The following is a 20276-nucleotide window of genomic DNA, read 5'->3' as shown; positions in this document are numbered from 1 at the left end:
CTAGGTTTTACTCCACAGTTTCATTCTTCGATCACCAATCGCGGAGGAGTTTCCTATGGCAGTGTGAAAGTACACAATTGAGTGGAAAGAAGGCAAACTTTGCAACCCCATAGCAGAAAACATTACCGTTGAGATTGCGTTTTGTTCGAGGAAAAGTGATTGTGCAGCTCTGTTGAGGCACACTAAACAAAAAATATGGCAAAGAAATCACAAAGTCGATCGAAAGAGCAATCGTAGCAAGCAGAGAGGAATAAATTTAATATTCATTAATTTTTTTAACTAAAGAAATATAATAAATCGAAAACTTGTATAAACCAGAAAAGTAGAATAATTTATCAATCACCAATTGGTTTAGTTTCTCTTGCTGTTTATTAGTTGCGGCTGGTGGGCAACGATTTCTAATGGAAACGATTTAAAATTTTATAGCACCACTTTCCGCACCTATAGTCTTTTTCGTCACCGGTGACAGCAAGTGACGTCCAGCGCAAAATGAAACATAATTCAAGTTGGCTTCGGAGTGAACCGTGTATCGCGGAAAACGGTAACACGGGTCGTGTCGCGCGTGCCTATGGTCAATTTAGTTAGTTAGTCAATAGTTTCGATTCGACAGGTAAAAGAAGGTAACACAGTGAATTTCAAGCTCTAGAATAAAGATAATAACAACAGTTCACAGTGCTTCGAGCCCTCAACACTCAATTGTAGACGCTACTGTCTATCTTTCCCCCTTTTCCCCTTTATTTGTTCGGGATTTTCGTAGGTTGACTCGGATTTGTTCGGAATTTTCGTAAGTTGACTCGGGTGTCAGGTTCGTCATCAAAGTTAGGTTCGCAGTGTCTTAGTTAGGTTCAGTTTCATAAAAACAACATTCATACAATTTTGACGTTTCTTGAACAAAACAAAACAAAACAAAAGTTGAGTTATTCTTTCGTGTTTCGGGTTAGGACAAATTAACAAGAGTTAAGATAGAATATACTTTTATTAGAGATAATAGTTGTTAGTATATAAAACAGACGAAAGTCTCTATAATTGAATAAAGCCCCATTCTTGGACTCGACGCGCGTGCATTCGGACGTCGCGAACGTGGAGCTTAGTTTACTATTCCCGTTAATTTGTACGGTTCGTCGGGAGTAGAAGTGCCCCGTTTTTGGATCGTGTAATTACGCAGAAAGTGTCCGACCAAGCTGTCTATTTCGTGATAGTGTTCAGTCCGTAGGGAGTGATCGCGTAAGAAGCGACCCTCCGACAGGATGCTTTTGTTTACAACTTTCGCGGAGGTATGCTCCGGTTCGGAATGAGGTGCGGTCCGCTAACAAGTGGAGTACTGTGTGGCCAACGAAGTATTCGCGGGTTGCTTGAACTGTTACCCGTTTGAAGTAGAAGAAGTGTCCGCCGTTACGTGAAGTAATCGGTCGCGGGAGTGTCTCCATGCCTTTTGTTAACAAGCGATCACGTAGGAAGGGTGTCGAAGGCCCCTCGGAAAACCTTCATCCCGCAAAGCGACAGTGTATTTGCCGTTCAGTGGTGGCGAACGTCGTGCCAGGAAAAAGCGAGAGAAGAAACCCCTGCAAAACGGGGTCACACGCCGCGTGGAAAGCGGGCTGCCCGGAAAGTGTGTTGTGGAAAAGCTGTTAAAAAATAGAACACACCTTGCTGCATCCAAGCGCGGCGCCCCGGTGCCAGCGTAGGAAGGAACGAAAGGGAGCGACGACGAGTGAGAGTGGCAAGCTCGAAAAGCGAGAGAAAGGTGGTTAACGAAAGGCGAAGGAAAATAAAATCATAGTAGCCTTGGCTAAGGAAATAAAACAAACTGTGCGATCAGGTTTTTGTGCAGCCGAGGGCCGGCTAACCACGACGATCGATTCCCGGGCAAGGGTGGGAACGATTGCAGAAACTACTACGGCGGGTGTGCGAAGTCGCCCTTATTAACTGCAGCCGCGCCGCCGTTTTGTAGCGAATGGCAACAAGGTTCCGGCGGTGGGCCTAGAACTGGTGTGGTGCCTGTCGCCGATCCGGCGCGGCTGCATGGAGAAAGCTGCCATCCTCGTACCGGTCAAGACGTCTCTCGGCCCCACCAACGGTAGAGTGGGCCGCCGGGAAAGGATGTCGCGGCGCAAAAATCTGGCCGGTCTGTGTGCGGTCACCGTTGGCTGTATCCTGGTGCTGTACGCAAGCCAGCGTTACACCTCGAACAGCTACGGCACCGACTACTTCCGACCGCGGGAACGAACCGCCAACCAGCGAATGCTGAACTCCCACAAATACTACGGGTAAGTGTCGGCAGGGAAAAGATACGGCACGCCGTTAAAAATGTGTCTTCGACGAAAATATGCCAATAATACTACGCCTGCTTGGATGTGGTGGTCCGAGCTGAGACCGAGAGAAAGGGTCTCAGTCTCCGGAAAGGATTTTTTGTGGTGAATGTGCCGATAAAAAAGTTTCCAGGAAAAGCCAACGGTGCAATAAAGAAGCGAAAGCCGTGCCGCGGGCAAATATTTCTGTCGAAAATACTTTTTTTTTCCAAATATTTAGCCAACGTTCGCCTTCCTATTGCTCTTCCGTCACGTGGCGGCAGAGGTTTCAGTTTTAACAGCCCCTTCAACAAAGGATATGGAAAGTGAAAGCACACAACATCAGACACACGCGACATCGCGGTATGCTATGCCGCGGGCGATGTAAAGCATTTCTAAATTCTACTTCACATGCCACTACCCTTTTTTTCTCACAATCTGGTGGTACGATACCAACCCGGTGTGTTTGCTCTTTCCGGAAAAGGCAATATCTTGAAAAGGGTTTAATGCATGATTGTCTACCGGATTCTTTCGAGTCCTCGAAGGCTTGCTGCGATGTTTATTTTGCTATAGTTCGTCACTTTATACTGCAAGTGTTGAAAACTTTTGGTGACCAATCGTACTCGAATCCTTAATGCAGTTGGTTTTTTTGTTTGCTACATTTAATTTCCTTATCTTTCGATTGCAGCATTGCATGCATTATGCCCTCGTAGCTCATCTTGCAGTCGTGTTTTCGCACTGCAACGCGCTGCGACAAAAAAGTATGTTGTTGGTTGGTGGTGTTTGTGCCTTGAGTGGTGATAATGTTGGGCACTGCCTTCGGGGTGGCAGCAGCCGACATTTCATTCCACACAGTCCGTTGGCCTCTATGCCCCACCGGTCCATTTTGGCGTGGGAGCCCCTCAGACGACGACGGGCGAATGATGCAAACAGTGCGTGGGATAATAATGCTAATTCTTTTTTGCGCTGCACTTTACTAACCATTCCGTTTGCCCTTGTTTCGCTGGGCTTGGCCGGTGCCCGCGGCCAATCTTAGGCGGCAACCAGCTTTCTCGCGTTTACCATGGGCCCGAAGGGAAATTTCTGTCGCAGCGTCGCATTGTGCCTTTTCGGAGCGTTTATTTGCACAGTACCGGTTCCATCTTTCTGTACCAGGCTGTAGGTTGCGAGTAAAACGTTTCTTTTGGTTCCACTCTATTCGACAGGCTCCGTTCGGCACCGTACGGTGGCGGTGGCGGGAGTGTCCCAGCGTACGACTCGTTCCCGCCGATGCCGACGGCCCACAATGCGACCATCGGCATCGAGGATGTGCTGAGCTATCAGCGCACCCTGTTGGCCGCCGAAACCGCTTCCTACGAGTATACTGCCAACTTCGAGGAGCAGAAGCTGTCGGAACTAACGCCGGAAACGGGCGGGAACCCGCGCCGCAGTGTCATCATCACAACGTGGCGCTCCGGTTCGACGTTTCTCGGGGACATCCTGAACGCGCTGCCCGGCAACTACTACCACTACGAGCCGCTGCTCGACTTCGATATCGTGCAGATCCGGGGACCACCGAACGACAGTGTAGCGATCCATAACCTACGGCATCTGCTGCGCTGCGACTACAGCGGGATGGAGAACTATCTCGACTTTGGCCGGACGCACAACTATCTGTTCAGCCACAACACCCGCCTCTGGCAGCAGTGTGTGCGCTTTCCCCAGTTCTGCTACGAGCCACGTTTTCTCGGGCCCTACTGCCAGCTGTTTCCACTGCAGAGCATGAAGGTGGTCCGATTGCGGGCCTCCCTTCTGTTGCCACTACTCGAGGACGAAAGGTAAGCACACCTAGCCCTGGCGGACAGGCATATAAAGTGTATCCTTTCCATTCTGATGGAGGTTCCGAAGGTTCACCCGAAGCTGTATCGTCCTAATGACTCCGCCATGCGGCAGCCGTCCGGCAACGATCGATTTTTATTGACCCAGGTCAACCCAAGTGGTTCCTCGGGGGGGTTTCATTTTTCGACATCACGAACCGTGGCACTATGGTCCACATTGAGCGCAGCACGGACAGCATGTCCATCGTCGGAGATTTCAGTGTTACAAAAGAATTTGTCAAACCAAAGGTGTCCCAATAACGGGGCACCTGTCTAGGTGAAGCTTAAAATTGACTCTCAGGATCGTTTTGGAACCCATACGTTCAGATGCGAAACATGCTGGCCACGCGTAGCACGTGCAACTCCCACTGTGTGACCGAAACCAGCTCCGGCGGGGAGATCCATTTTTTGGACACGACCGTGTTATTGGTTTTGTATCCTTTCAACGTCATCTTTTTTGTTGCGTAGGACTCCATTCTTTCCCCTTTTTTGCATCAGTGTACTTTATTGGAACAATATTCAATTTTATTGCTTCTTCTCGGTCCATTTGATGGCAAACTGTGGCATCAAGCGTGTTCCGGCCTAAATGTAGGTCACAGACGACGGCACGGCAGGCTCGACTTTTGCTGTCTCTCGTTCGTTTCGTTGGAGACTTTGGGGCCGGTTGCCAATACTCATTGAATACTAAGTACAAATAGCCAAGCAATCCACAAACCTTTTCCTACACGGGCCAACAGTGTCCGGCCAGTTTGTCGATTCATGTGGGGATTTGAAAGTGACTTTTTTGATCATTTTCCAACTAGGAACGGGTTCCCGTTTCCCGTACTGAACTTTCCTTCCACTTATTTCGTGGCTGTAACCTTACGGCTTTGCGCGGGGCCATAACCACTTTTTCTGCCCATAAGCCAGTCCAAGGGGTCGCCTGGTTCAATTGGTTTCCAATCAGAGAAAGTATTGTTCGATGGCTGCTAGACGTGCAATACGCTTGAGAACTGAGTGATGGGCATCTGCTGCTTGAACCCATGTGTGTTGAGGTCGGAATGTGGGGTTTTCAACACTCCTGCCGAAGATCCGGTGGTCAAATACGCTCCATTGCATCTCCAGTCCAGCATCATCTGGGGGGGGTCTGGTGGGGTCGTGTTGAAGTCACTTCAGAGATGTTTTGCAACATCTGTGTCGCGTTGCGCCCGCCAAGCACGAGTTGCCACTTGTTGAAAATCATGCCCGTTGGAGGAGCGAGTGGTGCTCTCGTCTCTCCTGGCTGAAGCAGCGCTGCTGGCATTGACTTCGATGCTGAACCGTTCAGATTATGCCAGCCGCCTGGGTGGGGTAGGCTTCGCTCGAGAACCGGTTGGAATGATTGTACACTGACTGCCGTTGCCGATGGCGTCTGTGACATCACAAGACGAGCGAGCCCCGTTGAGACTCGTTTTGCCGCTCGCCGCGATTCGGAACCGCTGCTTGATGGATGGGCGTCTTTGAGCTACGAAAAAACAAGGGCTCTCGCTGATCCGGGGACACTTCATTCGCCAGCGCGTGTGGTACACATACTCCTCACATCCGTCATCCGGCCAACCGGGGGGAACCCAACCATCCGATCGCGTGGCCATGCAGTGCAAAAACTATAGAAACATTTAGCAGCTTCACGAGCGATCATCAACGTGCTTGCCAAAGTGGCCTACTTGTGTGTGCGCGCCTGGGGCACGTATAAGATCATCCGCAACGTATCATGCGCCTTACCGGGGCGCGCCGTTGCGGGTCGCACTCATAGCATCTGCGACCCTGCCAAACGCGCTTGTCGACGCGGCTGGTGAACCGAAAAGGAATGAAGCAAAGCGCCGCAAGCCGGTGGGCCGATGCGCGGTGATGCAGTTAGAAATTCTTGAAACTAAAACTATTTTTTGCCAGCGCAATTGGGCGTTCCCCGTCGAGATCATCGAGAGAGCTCAGTAACGAACCACGGGCACCGCTTCTATGACAAGCATTCGCAAGGTGGCAGCGAAAGGTGATACGATCGCCGCTGGCTGGCTTCGCCCCTACACGTTTCATGGTCTGGGCATCATGGGGCATCGTGGGGCGTTGGGCATCGTGGCGATGTTCCGTTTCGTTTCTGCCGGCGAGATCGCCGACGATAATCGTTTGCAAGGGTACTTGGTGCTACTCATGAAAAAGCGACCACCGCCAGCGAGTTGCTGGCGAATTTGAGGCGTAAACTTTAATCCCAGGTTCCGTTAGTCACAATTAATGAAAAATGTTAGTAGCGCACGGTTTTTTGGTGCCTCCATTCCAATTTCGATGAAGCTGCTGTACGGTCGTAGATGATAACCAGGCAGCGGGCAGTGATCTATCGGCAATCGCTGGCAGTGCCTGAACCGTGCCACTGTACCGTATTTCGGTTATAATCACATTTCACATCCTCCTCGTATGTTGGAGGATTTTCCCGTTTTTAGATAATAAAAAAGTAACGCAGAGTGGATGGACATAAGGTACGGGGACCGACTCCCGCTAGCGGGGCGCGTTAACTGGTTCAAAATAGTTTTCATGATGTTTATTAATCAATTCGGAAGCAATTACGCGTGCGGTCGGGTGGCTTTCACTCCGGAAAGGATTGCAGTGTGGAAATTGGTCTACCGTACGTCGACTCGCCCCGTATCACGAGTCGGATTGGGCAAATCGATTGTACGGCACCGAAAGTGAGGAACTGGAAACTTTGTTTTCCGTAGCTACAAAGAAACCATTTTTGCAACGAACAAACACAGACACTGAACGATAGTGAACATAATTGCGACACAAGGATGGCCATTGTGCAGCCTAAACCGACCCCTACACCCCGACCCGTGATCGCCAGCAGCACAATGCTAATAATAAATGCAACTCGAGAGCCAGGGAGCTCTGTGAAACGTGCAGATAATGAAACGGAATGGCAAGCATAAAATCAGCCAGCGAAGCATAAACATACGGGTGCGCGCGCATTCGCGATCTCTTGCGTGGCGCGCCGATAAGTGACCGAAGGAACCGGCTGTTCGCTGCTGCTGCGGTAACGGTTAATGTTAGTTAATGCAGCTGATGAGGGGGTTAAGCTGTGCTGTGTTGGGGTGGCCGAAAGAACCGTAATCAATCAGTTGGTGTTGTTGTTTGTACGCCACCTCACGAATGACACAAGAAACACGGTTCGTTCGGGTTGCTGAATCTTGGCTACCATTACCAGTGGGGAACCAAGTGTCGTTTTTGGATTTCCAAATGCACCCGTCCTTGAACCTTCCTTGGGAGCAGCATTCGCGAAGGGCTGCTATTGATTAAACAGTGCTTACCGTTTGGGATGCAATGTTTATTTTTACAGTCAAAGGTCAAACGTTTGCTTATTAACATTTTATCATCGCGGGGACGGGAAAGTCCGTGCGCTTGTGTGCTTGATCGATTTATGGCATCTAAAACAACTGCCGGGTCACTTACTAGGGCGCACTTTAGTCCGTATGGTCACGCTTTTTATAGTGCTGCGCTGAAATGATTGGAGAAATTGGATTTCCGAAAAACTATTATTAAGAACCGAACGAAAAATTTGCTCAATCGATCGCGACTCTAGTAACTAGTTTTCTCTTTCGCGCCAGGAAATAAAGGAAACGATAAAGCGCACGCAAGTCCAGTTCGGCCCTTTTTGGGGGGTTTGCTTCCGAACGGCCTCTCTCCTAAAATTAGACCGCCCCTGCGGCGGCTTTGCTGCGCTGGGCTTTGGAAATCAATAGCGATTACCGAACCGGAGAGCGATACAAGTTTTCCCCTGAAGACACAAAAAAAACCCAAAATCCATTACCGAAGCCCATCGTGAGGTCGACGTGAGGCCACGCGGGGAAAGGGATTCGGCCGGCATTCGTATTAGCTGGCCACTAGTTTTCCTTCGGCTCCAACTTGTGTGCATACTGCTGGGGTGCACTGGGGCGTCCACTTTGCTCCATTCGTCTGGGCCACGTAAGCCGAGCTGAAAATGTGCTCCATTAATCCTCGGTGGGGTCGCTTCGATAGGCCAAGAACATACTCTCTATGCCTCTAACCCAATTTGCTGTGTTTTTTGGCAATGATTTGGCACGTCACCGGTCTGGCTTCAGCTCCCGTCTCCTGTCCGACGACGACGGAATATTCCAAACCAGTCTCTTTGTATCGACCTTCGACCTGATAGTCAAAAACCCGACCCGTCCAAATTGGCGCACTTCGAACGTTGGAGAGAAGAACTGCAACGGCGGCGGCGGCGGCGGCGATGTGACGACGGCCTTGGCATTACCCCCGGGGAGGGAGTGATTGCTGCCGCCATTGCGCCGTGCTGCGCGCATCCGTTAATCGCGTTGCCGCTAACGGCACCCCCCGTCGGACTGCGGTTGTCCGCGTTTCGATTTTCATGCTGGTTTCAGGCTGGTTGGCTATCAATTAAAGTCAATCAATTCGAATCAATACACATCGGACCGGTCAACAAGCGGCTCCCCGGAGTTGTTCATCCCTCGTCGATGTTCGTTGGAGTGTGTGTGTTACGGACTATTCAGGCGAAAAGAATGACGAGCTACGGGTTATAGCTGTACCAACAACTGGGACCTTTTTTCCGACACTGTTTCCGTTATCAGTTGCAAAAGTAATAGGAGACCATAAAGAGCCCCTCCGTTACGGCCGAGGGCTCACTTGCTGCAATCTCCGTTTGCATTCCACATTTTATATGTCGACCGACCGGAGCGAGGGCTGACTGTTTGCACTTTTGTGTAGTCCAAATTCTCTTCTAATTAGGGTCATCAAGCGACCGACCGTGGAACGTTGCATTCCCCAACTATGACACACCACAAATCTGTCCACAATCTATGATATTCCGATAAGTGTGTACCCCCCCATTGTTTGGTCGTCGGCGCCGTTGCCTTTGTTGTGCTTTTTGTTCTAGAACCGCATTAAAAACGTATCAGCTGTGTGGGACATATGGCTGTTCCGAGGTGGCTGGAAGGAGCGCCCCTTCCGCTTCAAACGTGTGGCATCCGACGAGGGTGTGCGGTGCGTGCCAATCGAACAAAGTGAATCAGCGTATGCCATCAGCGTTGGGTCTGGTCCGGTCCGGAGTTTCGACGGATGATTGCAATCGGCGGCCCGGCAGGAGGTTGTCAATGATGTCGACATTTATGTCCATCATTTGCTCATACCATTTCCTCTGGCTTTGTTGTGGTGGTGGTCGGCGTGAGATTGTAATGGCTCGCGATTTGTCCTCTCGCTCACCCCTCAACCCGAGAGAGGACGGGTTAATTAGATTTGTTTCTAGCGTCCGGCTCCGGCGTTAGGGGGGGCGACATACCAATACGTGTTGGCGCACTATCAGAATATTCTTGATAGCGGAGCACCACCACCACCGGAGCACGGCGTTATGGAATCATAGCACGGCAGCAGCTTGCTCGGGTTGGGTGTAGAATTAATGACCGCCGCACGCCGGATGTGGTGGCTGTGCGGCCCCGCGATTGGGTGGCGGGATGCCGATGGCACTGGCATCGGTCCACCGCCACCGCCGTAATTGATTACCATGCCTTCTCCGGAGTGATTAACGTGTCTTTCCTTTCCTTTTCTTTCCTCTCCACACACAGCTTGAACGTGCGCGTGGTGCTGCTGATACGTGACCCGCGGGGATCACTTCAGTCACGGAAGCACCGTGTCTGGTGCCCGGGACGCCCCGACTGTGACGATCCGACCACCGTGTGCAGCGACATGCAGCTGGACTATGAGGCGGCCATCGAGCTGAGTGAACGCTTTCCGAAGCGGTTTCGGTACGTAGCAAGCGTTTCGGCGGACAACAACCGTTTGGCCTCCACCGAAAAACGCAAAAAAACGGGAAGTAGCATGCAATTGATGGTGTATCGGCATGCGTCACGACAAACCATCGGGGGGAGGAGTGGATGCTCCGTGATGCGGTCTCGATCTGGTTCATGTTTCGGTTCCCCTTTGCATCGATTGCACTAGGTCAGGGTCAGGCTGGAGATGACAGTGCAGCAACTCCGGTGCGGTGTTGATAGACGAACATTATGGTCTAAAAACCCGTAACCGATATTCGGTTGTTTCAGCTTCACTGGCTGAACGACTTCTTATTTTTAGTCCCCGATTCAGATCGTAATTAGACGTAGAGTTGTGATCGAGCATCTCGTAGAGTGGTTTGATGGCGCAAGGCTTATCGTGGAATTTTGAACCGAGCGGCAGCGATCAGCGATTAATATCTTTTCCAATTAACCCGTACCGTGGTGGGATTGTGGGGCATTAATTCATGCATTTATAATTTCAGCACTAATGCCCCTAACGAGACCCCCTTTGCCGAGGGGCGCTTTCCTTTCACGAGAACTCACGATCGCGAAAAAATCGAAAGTCTTGGGGACAATTTCTACGAAAGGTGGCGAACGGCTAATGGTTTGGTGGTCCACTTTTACGTAGCGTCGTTCCGAGCGCTGCCCGGTCGGAGGGGGATGGCTCCCGGTGGTTTAATTCACTTTCTACACGCGACAGCACAGTCGATGCTGCCGGCTCGGCTGTCGGTCCGTCGGTCGTGGGTGACACGACGTTTGAATTTAAATGTGATTCATTTCATCACCGCTGCGGAACCGAATGGGGCTACGAATTTGCATGCGAAAGCCACATCAGCCATTAGTAGTTGGAGCGCCCGAGAGTATCGGAATCGCGCCCGATCTTCCCTCGAATGGTGGCTGACTGTCGTCTCGTTGGTTGATGAGGAAAATGATAGTGATTAGCCCGTGATTGAAATCCTGGCCCACGGGTGGCCCCAGTTGGGCATTAGAGCGCGAATCCAAAGGGCCCGGCCCATAATGATACGCCGTTTCGTAGGAGCAAATTATAGTTTACCCGGTTCTTCCGTCCGCCGCGCCTGTCCGACTTGACACCTGTCGATCGATCGAGACCACTCAGATCACCTGGCGATGGGATGGGTCTGCGGGCACACCCTGAGCATAGCGCGATATTGCAGCAGTGCCTTTCCAATTCTATCATCCAACGGCGCAGTGATCATCAGACAGAGCCCGGGAATTGGAAAACCCGGGGGGTCTTCTGACGTTCAAAACGCTTTCCGTTTCTTTGCCCTCGGTGTCTCGGGTCGCCAAAGAAGTGAAAGGAAACCCGATGGAAACCCGCGCATTCATTCACCATCGCGCGCCATCGTTACGTGTCTAATTATTTTGATTAAATTTCGTCACTTCTCTGTGTGCGGCTGTAAGATTGTAAAGTATTTTTGTCCACCACCTTTTCCGGTGGCAACGGGTCGGTTCTCAGCGATTCGGTTCACTGACCGGTGCCCGGTGACCCGGTAGAAGCAATCCCCCGACTCCTTGCTCCTTGCTCAGGCACGTGTAACTACTGCGCGCGTGGTTTTGTGTTCTTTGCGCGATTTTACGCGCCATTCTGCGCAAGAAAGTGTGAGTTGGCTGGTACGCGTCAAAAGGAATGCAGGAAATAATGAGCTTTTTTCCACGTCGGATAATAACGGTGCTAGTAAGGGATGTTCCACCGTTGAAGTAAAGATTGACGAAGAAAGTTTGACGAGACAGAATATGTATTTGTATGTTTTCGGCTCAAGTGTTACCATTCCTGTTTTGCTTTCCCTTTCTCGGCAGAGTGATACGGTACGAGGACCTCTCGTTGAACCCGTACCAAATGACCAAAGAGATTCTGCACTTCTATGGGCTTCCATTCCATCCGGCGGTACGAGCATTTCTCGATACGCACACCAAGCAGGACGTTGGCGGCGTTAGCTCGACGTACCGCGACTCCAAATCGGCGCCGTTTCACTGGACGAAGGACCTCACCTTCGAAGAGGTGGGTATCGCTTCCATTGGGACCGGTGGTTCTTGTAGCACCGACCGTTACCGATCGTTTTTTTTTTTTCGTTCTCTTCCGCAGGTGAAAATTATTCAGGACAGTTGTGTGGCGGCGATGAAAAGCTGGGGCTACCGGAATGCCACCAGCGAGCGGGAACTGAACGATAACTTCAACCCCCTGCTACCGTACAGTGTTTCGTGAGGCATGACACGGCGGTGTTGGGCGCAGTGCTGTTCGTCCGTAAGCCGACCACGGACTGGTGGAGCAGGAGAGTGTTTTGCTCCAAACATGGCGCACTGGAGAATGCTGCTTCGTCGGGAATTGTCCCACTGATTTTAGGAGGCTTTGACGACGAGGGTTAGCTGTGTGTCGACACACTGGGAAAAGCATTTGGCAATCGCGGATCCGAGAGGCGGAATCATGTGCACTTATTATCATTGAATTAGCACAGGCGCACAAGGATGCGCTTTCGTTGCGCTGGAAAGCGTTCTATGGTGAGAAGATGGCCCTAACGGAGCAGTTTGTTGCATACTTTCTTTGTGTTGGCCGTGATTGATAACTTTGACTCGTTCTTCGACTAAATAGTTTTATAAGCTGAGCGTTCTTATTAGTTGTTTGTGTGGTCACATTCGCAGATCTGATGAGGAAACGAAACAATATGTGTAGTGTTGTCGTCTATGGCGTATTATCGTCTATCTCTTGTGTCGATACGTTTCGTTTAGGTTTTTTCTGTTATTGTTTTTTTTTCTCTAAATTGTCAAGGACTTCGGTATTTGCATCGCAAAATGTAAGGACGATTCTAAAAACCGGTTCCGAGAACTGTGGTTCTGCGGACGGACCAGGAGCAGCAAAAGCATATTCAAACATTCGGCAATTTGAACAGAGAACAGAAAAACAACACTAGAGAACTTACAGTAGAATTGTGTATTAAACTAAAAAAAGCATAGTATTACGGGACAAACCAACAGTCGGCTCCAGCAAAAGGCTGCGTTCTGCTGTTCGTTCACTTAGAGTGCCTTTTTTGCTGTTGCTCACTACTACTACTAAACTCACAGCATGTATCCTGTCTTCACTCAATATCGATATAGGCAAAACTTGAAAATATTTGAAACTATAAAACCGAACCGGAAGGAGCGCTGTTGCGCCGACAGAGGGCGGGCAAGATTGTGGCGTGCAGCAATCACAGTTTTTCTTCACACTCAGTACAGAAACACTCCACGGCAGCAAGCGGAGTGAGTAGAATCACGGAACTTCTTCCAGCAAACTACAGTTCATAACCGATCCGATGCTACACACTATTTGCAGATACTTAATGAATTTCTAATACTTCTAGTTATGATAATTGTAGAATTGTAGAGACAGCGACATGGAGCGAAGGCTGCAAAGTGCGCGCATTTGTTAAGCTTCACATTAAAAACGAGCAGCGTACTCGAAGTTGGCGTTGAGGAAACGCCAAAGGATGTGGCGCTTACTTTGCACATGAATCCTCAAGCACCGCAACAGTTGCCGTGGTAACGTTCGGTGCGCATGCAAAACTGGCAAAGTTCAGTTGGAACGATTTATTTCACCCGGTAAATTTAACATAACCGAATGCAAGACGAACAAACCCTGGAACAAAATGACAACGAAATTACATTTTATAAGAGCGGATTGCGCAGCAGTGGCTTGGAGGAACGAAACGGGCGTATAATTTATTGTAGATTTAGTTAAGCGTACAGTCTCCTCAGTTCACACAAACGCAACGCAGTAGCAATCAATCGAACGTTGATAGTCAGACGTGGTTGCGTTCCGCTTTTGATTCCGAGACGAGCGCTTCTACATGTTGGCTGCCTTTTTGGGATAAATGCGAAACCAAATTAGCCACACCGCGCCCGATTTAACGATTTAAGACACAATCATTAGCGATAGTAGGTGCTTCTAGGCGGACGATTGTTAAATCTCGTGTTCCAAACCACCCCAAACCAGGCCTCGGAGTCCGGGAGTGACAACTGAATTTCATTTTATAAAAATGACAAAGCGCACGCCGTCTGGACACTTCGAGCAGGGCCGGGAATGTTGGGACGCTTTGTGGTAACCGATTGCTGTTGCCGATGTTCCTTGCGCGCGCGCCCCTAGCGGTCCGATTCCGTATCTACTGGAAGCGGCAATCGTTTTAAAATGGAATTGATAGATTAAAATTAAACGAAACCGTTTCAGCTCAATCCGGAGATGTGATACAAGCGAGAGAAGATGAAACAATAAAACCGGAAACAAACATGAAATTGCGCTCCAAGACGGGATTTATTACGGTGGTGTTGATTCTCTTCCACTCTATCGGCGTCTCGATTGCGGCTTACCTTTGCCGTTCGGTTTCAACCGTTTGCGCACGCCATTGAACTGCTCCGTGTCGTCGTCATCGGATCCGGCGGTGGCACCTCGTTTGCCTTTTACAGTTTTGCTCGCCTTTCGCTCCTCAATGTCCTTCTGTTCCATGCGTGCCGTCCGCTGCGCCTCGGCGACACGCTCCTGCAGGGCCATCACCTCATCCTCTTCGCACTTGTACTGCGGCAGCTTCTTTCCCAGTAAATGCTCGATCCGCTGATACAGCTCGACGTCGTACTGCGTAACGAAGGTAACGGCTTGCCCTGCACGACCCGCGCGAGCCGTACGACCGACGCGGTGAATGTAGTCCTTGCTGTGCATCGGAATGTCCAGGTTGAGCACGACGTCCACGTGCGGGATATCGAGACCACGCGAGGCCACATCGGTCGAGATGAGTATCTGGCGGGTCTGCGATTTAAATTTGTTCAGCGCAGCCAACCGTTTGTTTTGCGTCATCTGACCGTGGAGCGGTACGGCCGCCAATCCGAGCGCACGCAGCATCAGCGCCGTCCGGACGGTGTTGTTGCAGGTGCTGCAGAAAATCATAAAACTGTTGCCAGCCAGCTCATTGAGGACGTGCACCAGATAGACGTCCTTGTACTTGGCCGGTATAAAGAGGTAATATTGCAGCAGCTTATCGACCGTCTGATACTTGCTCGATACCTCCACCTTGACCGGGTCGCGCAAGGACGCGCGTTCGAGCTTCCGCACCTTCTTTGTCATTGTGGCGCTGAAGAGAAAAGTGCGCCGCTCGCGTGGTATCACCTTCAGGATCTTGTTAAGCTCCACCTCGAAGTCCATGTTCAGAATACGGTCCGCTTCGTCCATTACCAGGTACTTGAGGGCTTTCAAGCTGAAGCCCTTCGTGTTCTCCAGGTGGTCCACGAGCCGGCCGGGCGTAGCGATGATGATGTGCGGTTTGCGGGCAAGTTGCAGGGCTTGCGCTACTAAGTCCATGCCTCCGACCACGACACAACACTTGACGCCGATCGTTGTTCCCAGAGCCTCGAACTGCTCCGAGATTTGGTACGCCAGTTCGCGGGTGGGCGTCAGAACGACGGCAAAGTACCGCTGGGGATTGTCGAGCAGTGCCTGCAGTATCGGTAACGCGAAGGCCGCCGTCTTTCCGGAACCGGTTTCCGCCAGACCGATAATGTCCTTTCCTTGCAGAGCGAGTGGAATCGCTTCACGCTGAATCTTCGAGGGGACCTTCCATTTCAGTGCCCGACAGGCCTGGCACAAAGTGTCCATAATGCCCTGCAGAAACAACGGGTAAAGTATGGCTACAGCAAGAAATAAGCCAATGCCTTTGGCTGTGCTTACCAGTTCCTCCCAGCTAACGCTCGCTTCTTTTTCGATTGGCCTATCTACGTCATCATCGGAGTGGTTCGCGTCGGGATCACCCGCTTCAGTGGCCGCTTTCGCTAGCCGTTCCCGTTCCACATCGGATGTGTCGTCTATTTCGCTCTCTGAACTGGACATGATCACGAAATTAACCGGTGCTCGTCGAAAATGCCGCGACAACGTGCTTCGTAGGTAAACACGGTGACCAGGCAAGCAATGCGAAACGTCAAGCGGTGAGTGAGCGGTTCTCACGGGGTGCCGCTGTAAATACAGTGTGTATCAAAAGTTTTTATGAAATAATGATTTCGAGGACCAATAATAACTTGAGCGCGTGTAAGAAAACGTTGGATTTAATCAAAACACATGCAAAGAACACAAAAACACAATAAGAAGTTCGTCGATTCTTCCCTAAAACCAAATATGTCCGCTTATCCCACAGCGTTTCTCGCGGTCTTTCACTACGCCTGTTCTTTGCGCGGCCAAATTAAACATGCAGCTTGGGACCAATACGCAGCAGTTGTTTGAGCATATTTTCGCCTATCTGTTTTTCGTTCGGTCGTTATCGTAATCGGTGATTTTTGTGCTTTCTGTTTCGATCTCGTTTGACTCATTTGACATTCGCGAGTCGCGAGTGACAGCTTGCTGGCAGAGCAAAAAAACACGTCCCAGAAAACTGCGCGCGCTCAGATGGCGGAATTTTCGGTCAATCATTGGCCAAACCATCAACAGTGTCCGTTGTGGAAAGAGAGTTGGAGTTTGTGATTGTTTTGTCCGCGTTGTGCCCCTGTTGGTGGTGCAGGTAGTGATAAAAAACAAATACGACGTGCAATACAGTAATGCTCACTTCGGACCCACAATCGCACGTTCCTCTGCCGCACCAATGAGCCCGATTGTTGTTGTTTCCCGCTTTCACACATCCCGCCGATATTAAGGTCCCAATGGTCTGCGGACTGGTGTAACGAACCTCGCCCGGAATTAGATTGGTGTACCCGCATCAGTTCCGGTGTGCAGGGGTCTGCTCTTTGTCTCGACGGTGCACTGATGCGAAGTGATGGCCAATTAAAACGCCTAATCCTAAACAGAAAGAAGTTCTGTGTGTGAGGTAAGCGCGTTCGCGCTCAAAACTGAAAACAATGGAAACAGGCGAAGAAATCGATGTCGTGCAGCAAATGGTTGCGACATCCCAGATGAAAATAGTAAAACTGGGCCGCCCAAAGAACATGTTCACCAATTGCGATGAAGTTACCCACGGAAGGCACTGTACCCGCAATGATAAATCGCTCTCAATGGTAACGCACGACGTCGTGAGAGTAATCAGCGAATCGGGGGATGGTGTCCTATACCTTGGCGACGTAAGTACATTGGGAGGGGGTAGTGGTTGCAGGAGCATTTTTGCCTGTAAATGATCGCATACAATCACTCCCGGCTGCAGGTGTCGCGGAGTATGTGCTGCCGGCAGAAGCGACGGATCTACGACGTCACGAATGTTCTGGAGGGCATTGGGTTGATCGAAAAGCAATCCAAAAATCACTTCAAGTGGATGTAAGTAAAATGTTTTGCTACTGCATTTTTCGAGCTGCTGTCAGTTCGGGCCGCTGTCAAACTGCACCAGCCGCGCGCAACCGCGGTAAACCTTAGCACGCCTTGGATGCACAGCCCAGCGATTGATGAATGGTTCTGCGTATCTTATTCTTTTTCTTATGCCAACCCCGCCCGTGTGCGTCCTGATGGAACTGGAATGGAATGCAGAGGACAGGAACTAACGAACGAATCGGGTTCGGCACGCGGTACGGGCCGCAAGATCGGGATTCAGATGAAGGAACGGCGGAAGTTGGAACTGCGCGAAGCGTGGTACAATGCGCACATCGAGATCATGCGGAAAAATATCGAGCTGTTGCAGAACGATAAAGCGCTACGATCGTACTTGTACGTGAGCAGTGAGGACCTGACGGGCGCAATGGATGCTGAGCATCAAAAAGTTCTGGTACTGTGCGGGAAGTATCCGTGGAAGATTTCGGACAGGCGTACTGCTCGATCGCTTTGGGTGAAATCTTGTGCTGAGAGGTCTCCGTTGGATATGTTCGTCCTGCGCGAACAAGCCGGAGCTTGCTACACGCGTCCCAGCAGACGGATCGCCATCGTTCGTGGTGGTCCAGAATCGTACGTGAAGCTGCCGGACGCGCAAGACTCACTGTATCCCATCAAACAGCAACCCGACGAGAGGGAGCATGAGAAGCCGAAAGATGACGAAACGATGGGGGGCGAAAGTGATGGCACATCCAACCATGAGGACGGTACCACTCGGCAGCAGCGGGAGCAGTTGGCCCGATTGCTAATCGATCAGCAACCTTACGAGCACAGTAAATATCAGGCGAACCGGTGGTTCAAAGGTGGCGTTGGGGAGAAGATAGATAAATCGACCGAACAGATTCCGTTTATGGCCATCGAACCACCGAATTTCGGTACCTACCACACGGCGTTGACCGCCGACGAAGGTGTGCTCGACCTGTTTGATCTCGGTTCCCCGTCAGCGGGTGTTAAAGCGGAAGTTAGCGATCTGGACGTGTGACACGCGGCATAGGACGACAAAGGACGTGTGAGCACCCTTTGACCACAAGACAAACACCTGTGCAACGCAGGCCGACGCAAGCACCGATCACCGGACCATTTGGTGGTCGTGCATTTAGTTTCATACGATATTTTTATATCACGATACGAATGCTAGTACTGAGCTAGGAACAATTATGCGCCACTTTTCTTCACCCTAAATTTTTTTCTGACTCCCCAGCTAGTTAGTTTGCCGACGAAGTGACGTCCGTTATGTGTAACACTTTATCGCATTATATTAAATTATTTCCATACTGCCGAGAGAACATCGTTCTGAGGGTGGTGACTGAAGGTCGTGATACCGCCAACTAACCGTTGCCGGTTACTCATCGGGAAGTGCAGTAAGCCACCCTCTCCTCTCGGCTGTATAGTCAAAAACTGATGTACTAAAGTGCGTGATTCAAACTTCTTTTTTATGATGGTAGATAAACGAAATTAGATGTAAATGAAAGCGAAAACAAGCTAATAAAAGATGTAAGAGCGATGCCGTTTCGTTTAAAATTCGTTCCTTGGAAAGCACCATACAACTCGCTGCGTTACGGAAGGGTTGATGTTATCGTGAAAACTCAACCGTTTTTTATCTCGTGACAGTTCCGTTCGTTTGCGGTCTGCGATGGGGTAATATTTGAATAATTCAAACTGCCATTTCACCGAGTGTGCGGATGTTACATTCATTCGCATCAAAGCAGCCGTTCGCGATGGAAGTGTTTCGAGAGCAAAAGTATCTTCTAACAATTCTTGGTTGGTGCGCGATCTATCCTTACGCCGTACCGGTGCCAACGTCGAATGCTTGCCTCAAAACAGCGCACCGATGGTATTTCGTGCGCTTAGCCGTCGCCCTGCTACTGATCGTGCTGTTAACATACGTACGCTTTCTGATCATGTTTGCGGGGAGCCGTTTTTTGCAGTCTCTTTCGTATCTGATTTGGTTGGTTGCCACACTGGTCGACACGTTCATGATTCTATCGATCTTGATCACGAACGCACTCAATTTGAAAAGCATCCGTGCGCTAGTCCACCTTCTGGAGCGTGTTGAAACCGTGTGCCACGAAACGAGCCTGTGCAATCTCCGCACACAACGCTACCGTTGGCTATGCGTGGTCCTTGCCGTTACTATCTGTATTCTGTTTCACAGTTATGTTTTTCAAACCAACTACGACGGAACCTGGATGGTGGTGTTTCATCTACGAGTGGAAGTACTGCTTACCGATTGGTATGTGATCCATCTTGTGTTCCTGCTGTGGACAGCTGGCCATTGTGCTAAGCGTTTGAAAACACTTATCGGCGATTGCGTTGCCGCCGGCAATGTTACGGAACTCTGCAGAATTTTGCGCCTGCGTGACGATTTGTTGCGCTGCATCGGGCTGATAAATCGTGTATACGGGGTTTTGTTTCTGGTAGTCAGTGCGTCGTGGTTTGTATCGATCACCGCCATTTTATACTTTGACTTCATACTGAATGGAAAGTTTATAATACAAAGCGAATCCCACTACGCTGTGGCTCATTCGATCATGTTCGTGTGGAAATGTATCCCTGCGGGAAGTCTTCTGATGGTGGCAGGGTACATTTCGGAGCAGGTAAGTCGCACACAGTGAGAGGCGCTTTTTTTGGCGCGACATATTTCAAATATTTTTTTTATTAAACAATGAGATTAATGTAAGAGGCTGTTAAATTTTGCCACAGGCTAACGAAATGATACACCATACCTGCCCCTACGGAATGGCGCAGGACAACAATCGCCCTTTGCAGAAGATGATCGACAAGCTGCTGGTGAAGAGTCAATTTCAGGACACTCGCTTCACTGCTTACGGCATGTTTGCGATAGACAATAGTTTAAATTACACGGTAGGCGAATGAATGCTGCTCTGCAGAGACTTGCAAGCGATATGACATTACTTCCTGCCGATCGTAGGTGATCAGCTCGATCGTAACGTACCTGGTGATACTGATGCAATTCCGGCAATTGGAAATCGACAACGAGAACCAGTAG

The 20276-nt window shown here is 50.2% G+C and overlaps 4 protein-coding genes across 4 annotated transcripts; 3 read left to right on the top strand and 1 right to left on the bottom strand.

Annotated features, from left to right (window-relative positions):
- The first annotated feature begins 1749 nt into the window (after nt 1–1749).
- LOC128272761 (carbohydrate sulfotransferase 5) lies at nt 1750–12575 on the top strand. Its single transcript, XM_053010630.1, has 5 exons — nt 1750–2267; nt 3494–4105; nt 9745–9924; nt 11770–11971; nt 12056–12575. The coding sequence occupies exons 1-5, from the start codon at nt 2023–2025 to the stop codon at nt 12173–12175; spliced, it is 1359 nt and encodes a 452-aa protein (XP_052866590.1). The 5' UTR covers nt 1750–2022; the 3' UTR covers nt 12176–12575.
- Nucleotides 12576–14272: 1697 nt separating this feature from the next.
- On the bottom strand, nt 14273–15825 carry LOC128272461 (probable ATP-dependent RNA helicase DDX47). Its single transcript, XM_053010276.1, has 2 exons — nt 15659–15825; nt 14273–15592 (listed from the first exon to the last, which is right to left on the bottom strand). Exons 1-2 carry the CDS (start codon nt 15815–15817, stop codon nt 14285–14287), a joined length of 1467 nt encoding a protein of 488 aa, XP_052866236.1. The 5' UTR covers nt 15818–15825; the 3' UTR covers nt 14273–14284.
- Nucleotides 15826–16857: 1032 nt separating this feature from the next.
- Nucleotides 16858–18459, top strand: LOC128273660 (transcription factor E2F6). The gene is made up of 3 exons (XM_053011681.1): nt 16858–17031; nt 17112–17221; nt 17429–18459. The coding sequence occupies exons 1-3, from the start codon at nt 16867–16869 to the stop codon at nt 18246–18248; spliced, it is 1095 nt and encodes a 364-aa protein (XP_052867641.1). The 5' UTR covers nt 16858–16866; the 3' UTR covers nt 18249–18459.
- A 489-nt stretch (nt 18460–18948) lies between these two features.
- LOC128270814 (gustatory and pheromone receptor 39a-like) lies at nt 18949–20276 on the top strand. The gene is made up of 3 exons (XM_053008235.1): nt 18949–19863; nt 19970–20131; nt 20199–20276. Exons 1-3 carry the CDS (start codon nt 18949–18951, stop codon nt 20274–20276), a joined length of 1155 nt encoding a protein of 384 aa, XP_052864195.1.

Source organism: Anopheles cruzii, chromosome 3 (genome assembly GCF_943734635.1).
Source record: "Anopheles cruzii chromosome 3, idAnoCruzAS_RS32_06, whole genome shotgun sequence".
Taxonomy (NCBI): domain Eukaryota; kingdom Metazoa; phylum Arthropoda; class Insecta; order Diptera; family Culicidae; genus Anopheles; species Anopheles cruzii.
This window is presented reverse-complemented; position numbering and strand designations above follow the sequence as displayed.

What these genes read in the sequence shown, in the direction of transcription:
- LOC128273660 (XM_053011681.1), top strand. Translation starts at nt 16,867, where the DNA reads ATGAAAATAGTAAAACTGGGCCGCCCAAAGAACATGTTCACCAATTGC. An exon ending in GTGTCCTATACCTTGGCGAC is followed by an intron (nt 17,032 to 17,111) that starts GTAAGTACATTG and finishes TCCCGGCTGCAG; the next exon opens with GTGTCGCGGAGTATGTGCTG. An exon ending in AAAAATCACTTCAAGTGGAT is followed by an intron (nt 17,222 to 17,428) that starts GTAAGTAAAATG and finishes AATGGAATGCAG; the next exon opens with AGGACAGGAACTAACGAACG.
- LOC128272461 (XM_053010276.1), bottom strand. Translation starts at nt 15,817, where the DNA reads ATGTCCAGTTCAGAGAGCGAAATAGACGACACATCCGATGTGGAACGG. An exon ending in GCGTTAGCTGGGAGGAACTG is followed by an intron (nt 15,593 to 15,658) that starts GTAAGCACAGCC and finishes TTGTTTCTGCAG; the next exon opens with GGCATTATGGACACTTTGTG.
- LOC128270814 (XM_053008235.1), top strand. Translation starts at nt 18,949, where the DNA reads ATGTTACATTCATTCGCATCAAAGCAGCCGTTCGCGATGGAAGTGTTT. An exon ending in CAGGGTACATTTCGGAGCAG is followed by an intron (nt 19,864 to 19,969) that starts GTAAGTCGCACA and finishes ATTTTGCCACAG; the next exon opens with GCTAACGAAATGATACACCA. An exon ending in ACAATAGTTTAAATTACACG is followed by an intron (nt 20,132 to 20,198) that starts GTAGGCGAATGA and finishes TGCCGATCGTAG; the next exon opens with GTGATCAGCTCGATCGTAAC.
- LOC128272761 (XM_053010630.1), top strand. Translation starts at nt 2,023, where the DNA reads ATGGAGAAAGCTGCCATCCTCGTACCGGTCAAGACGTCTCTCGGCCCC. An exon ending in AACTCCCACAAATACTACGG is followed by an intron (nt 2,268 to 3,493) that starts GTAAGTGTCGGC and finishes TCTATTCGACAG; the next exon opens with GCTCCGTTCGGCACCGTACG. An exon ending in CCACTACTCGAGGACGAAAG is followed by an intron (nt 4,106 to 9,744) that starts GTAAGCACACCT and finishes CTCCACACACAG; the next exon opens with CTTGAACGTGCGCGTGGTGC.